The sequence below is a fragment of the Neomonachus schauinslandi genome, chromosome 1 (assembly GCF_002201575.2).
Source record: "Neomonachus schauinslandi chromosome 1, ASM220157v2, whole genome shotgun sequence".
Lineage (NCBI taxonomy): Eukaryota > Metazoa > Chordata > Mammalia > Carnivora > Phocidae > Neomonachus > Neomonachus schauinslandi.
The window spans coordinates 78,544,941-78,557,795 of NC_058403.1; the positions used below are offsets into that span (position 1 = coordinate 78,544,941).

The window sequence follows — 12,855 nt, forward strand, 5'->3', positions numbered from 1 at the left end:
CCTCTCTCTTCCAGTTTCACCTTCTGCCTCTTTGTGGGCCCCTCCTTTTTCCCAGCATAACAACCAACTTACCCACATCTCTTTTAGCCTTAGTTTTTTTTTCTTTCCCCTATAACCTCCCCCCCCCCGCCCCCGGCCCAGACACACACACACACATACACACGCACATGAATCTACCTTCTGCCATCACTATGTACCTGCAACGCTTCCAATAAGTCAGGTAGCAAGCCCAAAGCTTTATTAGCCTACGTCTAAATGCTTGAGCCCTGACTTGGGAAGAAGGGAAAAGAAAGAGTATTTGATTGTGGAGAAAGAGTCCTCTTGGACCAAAACTGAATAAAGAGAAGTTACCTGAGACTAGAGCACCCCTGGCCTGGGGGGCAAGATATGAGAAGAACGATGTCTCTGGGTGTCCTGAAGCAGAGAACACCTCTGCCGTGCTTTCTGGGCATGTAGCCTGGAAGGCAGCAAGATCTCAGGGAGAATAGCCCAGGGCAGATATGTTCACTAGCAGTCTTGCAGAGACTCTTATACCTTCAGGTTGATACAGAGGTAGCTGATAAACTAAACCCAAAGAGGGAGGTGTACAGGGTAGTAAGTATCCCTCAGCAGGGGGGAACCTAGTGGACCAAAGATGAAGACTCAGACCTCTTTCTCATGCCCACCACCCAAACACCTTGGCACCACATGAAATTCTATAACTGTGGCACAACTTTGTGTGGGGAGTAGCAGGGTGAAGGAACTCAAAGAAGGACGGAGGTTAAGTCTTCTATTAACCGACTAGGATGGCAGCCTGAAATGGAAATTAATTTGTTCTGAAAATAAAGTGATATTTCTTGTGCACCTGAATTTATGGTCATGATTTGTACCTGCAACGTTCTTTGCAATTCATTGCCCAAGCCTTGATTGCATCATAATTGAATTTAGAACTTATTTCTTTCCAAAGGGAAATTTAGAGGACTAGAAATAACAAGTAGGAGGGAATTTGAATTTTAGATTAGAAGAATAATCCCTTGACTGATAAAACATACCTTCTTGGTATGCCCAACTACAGCGTAAGTACTCAGTGAGGAAAGACCCTAGAATTAAAGGAGTTAAGTCCAGGAAAGAAAGAGGATCAGAGATTTGCTGCAAGGATTTAGTGGTCAGTGACCGACTTGTAGCACTGACATCTTTCCTCTCCTTTCCATTTGTCTCTCTCTTCTCATGCCATCTCCTCCCCCACCCACATTTGCCCTACCCTGAATATGAAAGTAAGATAAAAATACATGAATTTTGTATTCATTATTGATCATATTTTATTTATGGTTTAAGTCAGAATATTAATTTTACCCCATCGAGGAAATCAGACTTTATTTTGGAAGCAAGTATGCAAAAAACTTCAAGACATGTGAAAACTCACTCTTAAATGTCCCTGGGCATGATTCAGAAACTGATTGAGGGAAGGGCTGAATTTCTGGCTTTAGAGGATTGTTGTCGCCTGGCAATGAGAAGCTGGGAAAATTGGCTTCGGGAAAAGGAAGAACTTCACCTTCCTTTAGTAGAGGGAGCTGGTAAACATATCCGATTTGTCTCCAGTGGAAGGGAAAGGGTCTTTTACCTGGACCTCTTACTTTTGAGTGCCTAGATGGTGGGCCATGTCCCCAGCCACCCTGGCTATGGGGTGGTGAGTCACAAGGCCCATGGTCAAGGAAATCGTGGCCATGGGGATGGTGTCCGTGGGGATGGTGTCCACGGGGATGATGCCTATGGGGATGGTGGCCATGGGGATGGTGGCCATGGTGATGATGCCCGTGAGGAGGGGGTCCATGAGGAGGGGGCCCGTGAGAAGGGGGCCCGTGAGGAGGGGGTTCTTGAGGAGGGGGTCCATGATGAGGGGATCCATGATGAGGGGGTCTATGGGGGTGGTGCTCACTGGAACTATGATTATGAGGGTGTCCATGGGTCCCACTGGTGCCAAAATGGGGGTGATGACATCTTGACCCTGGAGGGGGCAATACAGGAGGAGCTCCTGCCTGAAATGGTGGTCTGTCTTGTAGAAGAGGTGGGCATTCAAATTTATGTGGTTTGTGGGGATGATGGTGATCTCTAAATTCATCAGGCTTAAATGGAGGCTTGCCAGCAAGAGAATGCTCATGCCTACCAGAGCGGTGGGGATGGCCAAAATGGTGTGGTACACCACTGATGTTTCTACATTCCTGGTAAAGGATACAGAAAAGTGAATATTATTATATAACACAAAAGAAGTTAGATGTGCAACTCAGTTTAGACCAATGGCTTCCAGACTTTTGGATTCTACAAATCAATTTTAAAAATAGGATAGCAAAAAAGGGCTCTCAAACTTTTACCCAGCCAAATTGACATTTAAAATGCAAAGAGTGGGGCGCCTGGGTGGCTCAGTCAGTTAAGCGTCTGGTCATTGTTTCGGCTCATGTCATGATCTCAGGGTTGTGAGATTAAGCCCTGCATCAGTCTCCACATTCAGCAGGGCATCTGTTTAGTATTCTCTCTCTTCCTCTCCTTCTGCACTTGCCCTGCTTGCGTGTGCTCTCTCTTTAAATAAATAAATCTTAAAAAATAAAATTAAATACAAAAACTATCATCTGCCACCATCATTATTTCACAATCGGAACACTATTTTGATAATACAAGAGTCAGAAAGATATCTCAGAGTAAAGCGTGGTTCTTTAGATGCAATAAATGTTGTATTATGAAAAACTTTACTTATCCCTACTTTTCTCATTTCAACATAAAATGGTGAAATTATATTGTAGAATGGTACTTATCTGTAGACCAACATTTGGAAAACTAGTGCCTTATAATTTATATCTTCAACAGAGTTCTGAGGCTTTATGGTATAATCATCTCTTACGCCTAAAGGATGAGCACTTCATCTCTTCACTCTCCTTCTTGTTCAGATTTTAATTAAAAAAAAAAAAATCTGTGGAGCCATGTTCATGGTGATAAACCTGCCTTGCCCCTCCCCGTCTTTGTTTTATGGTTTGGCACATAGACATTTGGATTATTTTCAGTTTTTGCTGACATGAAAAATACTGTGATGAATATCTTGGTACAGAACAAAGCTTTCTGGGACAGATGTGAAATATTGCTTTGTGCCTTATTTTATGTACCTTTATATAATGTGTTTGAGGTTAATTCATTCCCCTTAGGTTCTATGCTTAATAATAAAAGCTAGGAATTGAGTCTCAGGACTGGAGCCTTGGCTACAAGGACCATTTTCAAATTCATTAAAGGTTGATTGAATCAGTTGATTTTACTTTACAAATCTTATGTCTCCCCACTTGGAAATTTTTTATACTTTTTGTATCATATCAGCAATTGCACCCCATTCGTTCCCGAGGGGCCTCTTCTCTCTGTATTTCTTTTCAGCCTCCTCTCATCTCTCTGCCTCTCTATCTCCCCACTACCCCCAGAGCTATAAGAACAAAATACACTATGCGTATGAAAATATCTCTTAGTCTGGCACTGCTCATAACAAAGACTACTTAAGCAACCCACCTCAAAATTGAAGACTTCACAGTTTATGGCAATGTCTTCTGGGGTTTCCAAGTCAGAGACTCCTACATCATAGGACAAATCTGCTCTGCAGAATCCAAAGACCTATAAAGAAGAGAGAAGCCTGTTAGTGTGTGTATGTATGGGTGTGTGTGTGTGTGTGTGTGTGTGTGTGTGTGTAGGCGGTATGAATGTGCACAGCTAGAGTTGTAAACTTTTATACATTTGGGAAAGAAGATGAGCTTTAGAAAAATCAGGGTAATATTGTCAAATATCTCTGCTAGTTATTTAATGATCTTTCCCAGCCAATACTTAGAGAAAGTGCAGTTTCCAAAGTGGTTCACTTCAAGTTGCTGTGGTTCTCTTCCATGAGGGGTCACCACCAGGGGTCACCCCATGGGGGGTCATGAGAAATACCACATCACTGACACCTTGCCTTTCGTCCAACCCTTCTGCATGGAAGACCCAAGTTTCCTGTGCCTAGAGAGAATGAAGAGTGGTGTAGAAGAGGGATTTGTACAACTTGACCCAGACCCTTGAAGGGAAGTGCTGGAAGGGAGGGAACCGGTATGAAAATGGGTTTGCCGGACCCTGTCAAAGTGACTTAGGGCCCTACCTCAAGTACAGGGGATATGACTGGCTGGCATCCCTATGCGGCAGAGGCTCCTATACCCAGCTGTCAAAGGCAGACTAGGACAAGAAGACAATGCTTTTCCAGAAGCAATAGTTAAGCGCTGAGATTCTGAGAACAGCTTTGGAGTCAGACAGAGCTCTGTGAATTCTGCCTTCACCATTTACTAGTTGTGTGAGTTTAGGCAAGTTATAGGAAATTTCTAATTACCTTCGGGTTGTGGGAGGGCTTAGTTAAATGAGATAATGCTGCAAGAACACTCAGCACTGAGACTCCTTCTCCAGCTGCCCTGTGTCTGCACTGGGTTGTTAAGGATTTGTTGAAGAAGGGAGGGGGACAGGGAGGTAGCTTTTCTGGTGGCTACTAAGCAGGGTTCTAGAACTGCTTCAGGTAGGAACAATGACCAGCCAGAAAAGGAACTAATGAATGCTTCCTCTCTTCTGGCTCTCGAGAATGTGTTGTTATCCTGAACTTGAAATCAGAAGGCCACTGTTAAAATCCGATGTCGTAACACTTTCTAGTTAAGTGCCCTTAGGCAAGTGGTTAAACTTCTGGGCCCTTCTGTCCCATGGAAATGGGGGCAGACATTTGCTTCTCCTCAGCACGGTTGTCACAGGGATCCAACAAGGCAAGAATATACGTGGAGATGTTTTGTAAACTCTAAGTCACCCTACAAAGGCTGAGTTTTATTAATAAAATCTTTCTACAGATACATGAGTATCAATTAATAAGTGATTAGGGGGAAAATCCTACTGGACTAAGCATTAGGAGAACCGGATTCTAATCTCAGCTTGGTTATGAACATGGGGCCAAACGCTCTGCTGATCCTCAGTTACTCCATATTTGTCACATGGGGTCACCGTGAAGAGTAAATGAGATGTAGTGAACAAAGGCACCATGGTGTAGGCTCTTAACGCAAGCCAGTTGTTAGTTTTAGCGAAGTCTTTAACCCTAGTGGGTTCAAAAAAATCTCAGTGTTACGTTTAGGTATTTATTGTGCCTATTACAAAATCGTACTCTTATGATTCATTTAACTTCCCTGTGCCTTGGTTTCTCCATCTCTAAGAGAGATAAAACTAATATCTTCCTCACAGGGTGGTGGTGGGGTTAATAATGTATGTGTACAGCACTTGGAAGGGTGCCTGACACATGGGGGCGGTCTCTAAACGTTACCTGGTATTTCAGAGACGTTTATTATACTCACATAAGGGTGCCTGGGAAAATGGCATCTCCTGGAGCAGTTCCTCACAGAGAAGTCCACATAGTAGTTGGTTCTTTCCTCTCCTCTCTAGAACAAATTGGATCAAAGTAGTTTCAGGCACATAGAAAGTTAAAAAAAGAAAAAGGCAGTAGATACCTACTACCCAGTAGACTGTAAAGCACCACGGGGATTCAAAAGCACCAATATGTGCCCTTTTTCTTATGGCCGCTGCCTTTTAAAAATTCATCACATAAGTGATAAGGTAAATACTATTTCATTAAAAAGGTCAAATAATATAGACGTAACCAAGCACAGTGTGAAAACTCACCCTTCCTGCACCCGATCTCTTCTTCCCAGAGGTACTACTACCACGTATCTGATGTGTTTCTCCTAACCTTTCCCTAAATATGTTGCCCATATACACACATATCTAATTTACATAAATGGGCTCAGAGTCTAAGTATCATTCTCTAACCTGCTTTTCCCCTTAGGAACTCTTCCCCATGCATATTCTCTCTAGTAATTGTGCCGTATTCATTCCATGACTTGTACACACCGTAATTTAACTTGGCCTTTTCAAAATGCAAGATAGATATCAAAGAGCTGCTTTATAAGACCCCTCTGGGTGGGAGGCACTTGGGTCACTGGACTGGAAGGCAGGGGAGCTGTCTTGCCCCAGCCACACCACTGGGTGTGCCAAGACGGTTTCTCTGTGACTCAGTTTCCCATCATCATACAAGGAGGTTACGATGGGATGATTTTTAATGACTCACAAAACCCTAATATGCTCTTCTGTCTTTCCTTCTTTCCTGTCTGAGTTTTCCCTCCTCTTCAGTAGGTATTTCTACTCCCCACAACTCCAAAAAATAAAAAACTGCAGGAAAACAGTTTCTTTGGTATCTCTTGCCTTTCTATTGAGGCTGCAAGAGGGCCCTCAGGTAGAAAGGAGCTGGACATGTGAGGCCGGGGGAGAGGGCCAGTGCCACTGAGTCTGGACCTGCCAGGTTGGAGCTGGGCCCTCAGACGCTAGCTGACGTGAGTAGAGACTCACCCACCTGACAACTCTTTCCAAGTGGTCCACCCTGAAAGAGGCAAAATCTCCATTCTCTTGTTGGTACTTCTCAAGGGCTTTGTCGGCTAGTTTTCTGTAAAGCTCAGGCTCTTCTAAGAAGTCGAAGAGTAGGGGGCTGTCTTTGGTACTGGCCAGTGCCGAAGAGACTGGAGAAAGAAGATGGAAATTCTGCAGTACCAGTTTGGAAACAGCAATGTCAATGCCGGGACTTAATATACATGCACCGTGGCAAGAGTAACCAGAGCTTCCATTTTACAGGTAGGCAAATTGAGGGTTGGAGAAGCTAAGTGATTTGTTTGAGATCAAATCGGCCAGTCAGCAGCAGAGCTAAACTTAAACCCAGATCCTTCTGATGCTTAAGTCTCTGTTGTGACCCCATTGAGACACCCCTCCCATCACTCACAAAGTGTTAATACTTCACTAAACTCCTCCTGTCTCTCCAAGGAGGGAGGGGCATCATTAACAGAGTTTTGCCCAGAGAGAGAAGATACAGGTCAACCTTTCTTCAAGGTGACTTCTTGAAGGAGTTGCTTGGCTATTAAGTTGTCGTATACTGAATCATGTTGAAAATGGACAATTTTTAAAGGAATTCTGTGATAATTCTTTTGGAAAAAATAAAAAGAGCATGGCATTTAGAGTCAACACTGGTGAAATAGGATCATGTCTTTCACATTTTGGCTGTGTTCTCAAGGCCAAGGCATTGAACCTCTTGGAGCCTCAGTTATTTTATCTCTAAAATAAAAAGTATCATAATCTTTACCTCATATGGTCTTGTTGTAAGATGAAATGGGATAATCTGTGTAACTGCTTTGTGAACTCTACCGTAATACATAACTTTTAGATGTTGAAATCAATAATTGAGTGCTGAGTATTCTGCAAAGTGCACTACGTAGAGCATCTTACTTAATTCTAAGAAGGATCCAGAAGGCTAATATTATTATTATCCTCATTTTACAAAGGAGGAAAGCTTAAAGAGGTTAAGTAACTTGCCCTCAAGACGATACAACTAATAAGTGAGGAAGCTGGGATTCAAACTCAAATCTGACCTCAGAGCCTACGTTCTCTACAATGACACGGTCCCGCCTCTCATAGATTTCTGTTCTTATATGTTGAATTTCTTTAAGAGAAGGCATACCAGTAACAGAAGAAAACCCTCTCCCTTTTCCTCTGAAGAGAGCAAATAATAATTGAGTCCATGAAGGCAGGGGCCATTTCTGATATGTACATCTTGGCATTGTATGATGAATACCACAGTATTAATCTAGAATTAGCATTTTCACAGATGACCATACCAGAACTTGTGGTGCAGTTATAGTCATTCACTCTGAAATGCTGAGAGTCATTCAAACATTGTGTTGCTATTACCTTACACTGTCCGATCACCTGTAAGAGAAAAGGGTTCATGTCATTGCAAACTGCTTTCCTCAGGTTGAATGTGAGGGGACAAAAAGTGATGTCACCTACTCCTACTATCCGTTGAGAATTCATCTTTGTTTTCTCTCACCAAATCCTCTTTCACCACCTCTATTTTCTTTTTTTTTTAAAGATTTTATTTATTTATTTGACAGAGAGAGACACAGCGAGAGAGGGAACACAAGCAGGGGGAGTAGAAGAGGGAGAAGCAGGCTTCCTGCCAGGCAGGGAGCCCGATGTGGGGCTCGATCCCAGGACCCCGGGATCATGACCCGAGCCGAAGGCAGTCGCGTAACCGACTGAGCCACCCAGGCGCCCCTCACCACCTCTATTTTCTTAGTCTGTTTCTGTGAGCTGGACGCTGTAGACATCCAAAACCCTCATGAGAACCAGGGAGAAATGGTTTAAACAGATCATGACCATATCCCAAACATTTTCAAGGGGAAAAAGTGCTGGAAGTCCTAGGTATGTCAACATCTTATTTTCTAGAAGTGAAATCTTATGTATATGCTTAGTCATCTCTGTGTTCTCTTCCCGTGCTGGAGAATCTGGCGTCTGAGTGCCCACGAGCAATGTGTAAAACAAGACCCCATTCCTCAAGATCACTGCAGTAAATCCCTTTGGCTATTCCTGCCTATGGGGCCGGTCTTTATAGGACACACTCACAAGTTCAGAGGTTCCTAGATCCCTAGAGTAGACCTTAGAAGTCCAGCTACTCTAAACCCCTCCTCTTATCTTACAGTGGAGGAGGCCAAAGTCTAGCAACTTCAGGTGATTTGCCCAGGGGCTCACAGCTGGGCATGTTATCCCATGGAACCACAATCCCCACTGACTCGTCTTGAACCAGGATCCCAGGTATGGCTCTCAAGAGACTATTCCTCAAGGTCAACATAGTCTTCATGGGTCAAGAGGTAGAATCTGCTCTTCCTTTCTCATTGTGTTAGCACAGGCATGCGGCCACCCTGAGTAAGCAGAGTAGACAGAGGTCAGGAACGATAGAAGAAGGAGAATGGTACCTTGCTTACTTACTATATCAGATACACGTTTAGAAAGAGCGGGCTCACAGTCATCCCAGTGTTTCCCTGATAGGACTGAACAGTCGGATTCTTTCACATCCAAGACTAAGTAATAGACAGCCACAGATTCCTGAGGAATGCCAAAAGAGCAACAGGTGAATAGCATGTGGGAGCCCAGTGCTTTTTCAATAAAAGCAGTCTCTTTATTTCTGAAACAGAATTCCTGCTCCTCTCCAAATCATCACAGATGTCCTACCTTTGTGTCATTTGATCTACTTATTCTGAATAAATAGCTTCAAAAAGTTACTTCCAAATGTTCTTTTTAACTGGTCATGATGTTGCTTCTGCCCACAAGCTTTAAAAAGCAACCACTAAATAGCAGTGTGGGTTTGGGTGGAGGTGTTGAAGGTGCAAGCCCAGAATTATAAGTGATGACAGCTTCCAATCTGTATGTGCAGTTATGTCCTCTCACCCAACTCTATTCCTGAACTCGGATTGCTTGCCTTGATTTCAACTTGCCCAAAGCTGAAACCACTTTCTTCTCCTACAAACCAGCTCCCGCTCTCAAATTCCCTTGTCTTTTGTCGGAGGCATCATTAATTATTGATTGCTTTAGTCTCTGGCTTAGAATCGGGAGATGAACTTTGATTTTGTTCCTTTGCTTTTACTATCCAGGCACCAGGCCCGCCATGGTCTTTCTTTGAAATGTCTCCTGTCTTTTCTTCATTCTCCCTGCTCTAATTCCCACTGCCTGGGGCTGGTCCTCATTTCCTCCCTCCTGAACCCATGAAATAGCTTCCTAGTTCATGTCACCCGCCTCCATCTCCCCAGGCACATTGTGCCCCTGCCTTACCCACCCACATACCCTCTTAGCACTGCTCAGGGGTAGCACTGTGCCAAGCCATCCCATGCCCTACACATGTGGCAGAGAACCTGAAATGGGACTAACGGTCACTAATTGCTGGTTGAATCCTAAATTCCTGCAATCTGTCTTGCTCTCTGCAACATGTAGTACCTCCGTGTCTAATACTTGTAACAAGTAGAAATTCCTCTGCGTGTCTTCTATGGTGCTCCATGGTCTGGCCTCCTTGATTTTGGCGGTTCCACCAAAGGGTAGGTTGTTTTGGGGGTGGGGCAGGGAGGGAAGCCTTCTTCCATAATCTCTATCAAGCCTTCAAATCTACTCCAAATGAGCATATAATCTTATTATTAAGTGAAAGCAGTAGGCTCTCTTTGCTTCAAGATAAGCCTAGTTTCTCTTCCAACCTGATAGCTCCAAAGCCCACATAAAACTTCTGGAACCCCACCCCCACCCCTCTGCTTATGTGCAATTACTCCCTGGTACCCTCCTTCCTGATTCCCTACCCACATCTTTCTCCCATCCAATTTTAATAGACCTCCTTTCCTTAGATTGCTTCAGCATCTATACCACTCACTTGGCTACGGGAATGTGTCCTATTTTACCCAGTTTGCCTGTGTGTGTCTGTGAGCCAATGATTCTTTCCTTGAGGCCCTGCCCACAGCTTACTCTAAGTCTTCTCTTACCGTACTTACCATTTGACTTGGCTCAGCATAACTGCTTCTAAGTACTTAGAGATTGACTCATAATGAAGGACATACAAATAGCAAATGTCAGCTTGAAGGAAAAAAGAACAGTGTAAATCAGCAGCAGAAACTGAACAGGAAACCCTAGCCAAGGCCACTCCATCCTGCATAGCAGTAAGCTTTGGGGCCAGAATCACTCCCCCTGCCACCCCCCTCCCCCAGCTCCTGGTCTCCCAGCTCGGCTCTAGCCCTGCCGATTCCTCACCGCTTTGTCCACATGGGCATCAGCGACCTGCAGCAACTGGAAAAGGTAGCCCTGCCTCCGTCCCTTATTGAGCTGGTCTAGCACTTTCCCAGCAAAGGGCTCAGTAGCGTCACAGTGTGAGGGGCTCACAGCGCCGGAGTTCTGCATCGCAATTAAAGGGATGAGGAGCAGTGCGGCTCTGAAGGCGCTCATCTCGTTAAAATGTGAACACCAACGCTTGCTATAGTTTTATCACAGCAGAGAATTTTATAAAGGCTTTCTAAAACACATAAACAGGGACGCCTGGGTGGCTCAGATGGTTGGGCATCTGCTTTTGGCTCAGGTCATGATCCCAGGATCCGGGGATCGAGCCTCACATGGGGCTCTGTGCTCAGCGGGGAGCCTGCTTCTCCCTCTCCCTCTGCCTGTCTGCCTGCTTGTGATCTCTCTCTCTCTCTCTCTGTCAAATAAATAAAATCTTTTGAAAAAAAAATAAAACACAAACACACACACACAATTGATTAAACAAAGTCTTTATACATTTCTGTTGTGTAATCAGGGAGTCACCTTGACCCCTGGTTAAAACATCTGTCAACATGCTGTAAATGATTAGTGGATCCCTGGGGACAGAAAGTCGAGACACACCACTGGTGAGTGGGTAGACCCGTGATCTGCACAAAATCTGGATTTTTCTAGTAGTACCAAATTCAGAGAGTGTTTCTGACCATAAGCACTGCCTACATTGGTGTGTGGGGTGGGGTTAGAAGTAAAGCAGTTCTCCTCCACCTGCCTGCCCGTCTCCACCGGAAATCTCCACCATCACTCCTGGCTTTGATTATGGCGCCCAACGTCCTCAGTAGAATGTTAACTGCATTGTTTAAGGGAGGTAACACGTTAAATGGTTAACACCAGAAAAGGAACTGAGTTCTGAATAAAATAGAAGGATTAAAAGGCTGTTACTTTGGAGTCAGATCTGAATTTCAAACTTGCCCTGTTCTCTTACTGTGTGATGCTGGGTAAGCTGTAAAAGTTCTCTGATTCTTAATTTTCTCATTTATAAAATGGAGATTCACAACTCTTGGCAGGATTGTGTGATACTTAAATAAGAAAACACATATAAAGTAACTAGTACAATTCTTGGCACAGATTCAGGTGTTGAATAAATGGTGCTATGTATTCTTGTTATCATTATCACTAGTGTATAAGAGAAGAAGTTGGGGGGACCCCATGTCATCCCGGTTCTCAGTGGCCCCTAAAGTGTGCTAAAGAAAATTGGTTTATGTGGAAGAGAATTGTGGTGAGGGTAGGAGTCAAGTAATTTGATGCCCATCCCAGAAAAGGGGTTAGGAGGACTATACCTAGGAGGGGCTCAGCATGGGCCAGGGGCAGACCTGGGAGTAAGCTGATACCCCACCCCCACCCTTCTCGAGAAACAATATACCTGTCGGCACTCTTTCCACCAGCAGTGGCCAGCATCAGAAAGGACCAGAGGGAATCAGCCCAGGTTCCCTCCCATGACCAGTCCCTTGAACAACAGCTCCCCACTTCCTGCTCTCTCGGCAGTGAGTATTTCTACAGGCCATGGCAGTGGTTCTCATACTACTGAGAATCACCTGACGGGCTTTTAAAGACCCTTATGTCTAGGCTTCTCCCCAGAGCAATTAAATCAGGATCTCTGGGGGTGGACTCGGGTATTGGTACTCTGAAAACTTCCAGGTGATTCCAATATACATTCACAGTTAAGAACCACTGCGCTCTAAACAGACCCTGAAGGGAGGGAAAGAATTGGAAGAGAAAAGGAAAGGGGAGGGGAAATGAAAAGCAGGCCTCACTCCCCAGAGTCACAGGTTGGCTTAGCAAGTGCTGAACATGGAAGACACACGTTTTGAATTGTGCTTGATATTGAACTTATAGCATTAGCAACACTAGCTTTTGAACACCCAAATAGGACCTCTTCAGTGAAATTTAGAATGACAGGAATAGTGTAGAATCTGGCCAACGTGTTACTACTGCTCGAACCTGGGGTGGGGCAGGGAGAAAACTATAAATGAACATAGAAACTTACATGTTTTGATGAGCTGAGCTCCTTAATGAAGCCTTCTATTCTTGCTGTACTGGCCACACCCAATACAGAGTGCCTGTCAGGGGGACCTAAATGCTGGTGGAGGGAAGGGCAGGGGATGGGAAGGCTCCCAGGATGAAGATAAGCTTTTTCTC

General features: G+C 44.4%; 1 protein-coding gene across 1 annotated transcript; it reads right to left on the minus strand.

Moving 5' to 3' along the window:
- Positions 1-987: 987 nt before the first annotated feature.
- Positions 988-10,882, minus strand: HRG (histidine rich glycoprotein). Its single transcript, XM_021692569.2, has 7 exons — positions 10,660-10,882; positions 8,863-8,979; positions 7,713-7,803; positions 6,400-6,566; positions 5,352-5,435; positions 3,520-3,621; positions 988-2,198 (listed from the first exon to the last, which is right to left on the minus strand). Exons 1-7 carry the CDS (start codon positions 10,849-10,851, stop codon positions 1,353-1,355), a joined length of 1,599 nt encoding a protein of 532 aa, XP_021548244.2. The 5' UTR covers positions 10,852-10,882; the 3' UTR covers positions 988-1,352.
- Between the last annotated feature and the right edge of the window lie 1,973 nt (positions 10,883-12,855).

Bases quoted from the DNA above. Each gene is read 5' to 3' on its own strand.
- HRG (XM_021692569.2), bottom strand. From the start codon at position 10,851: ATGAGCGCCTTCAGAGCCGCACTGCTCCTCATCCCTTTAATTGCGATG. The intron at 5,436-6,399 runs GTGAGTCTCTAC...AATTTGTTCTAG, and splicing joins TGGAAAGAGTTGTCAGGTGG to AGAGGAGAGGAAAGAACCAA. The intron at 2,199-3,519 runs GTGGGTTGCTTA...ATCCTTTACCAG, and splicing joins GTGAAGTCTTCAATTTTGAG to GAATGTAGAAACATCAGTGG.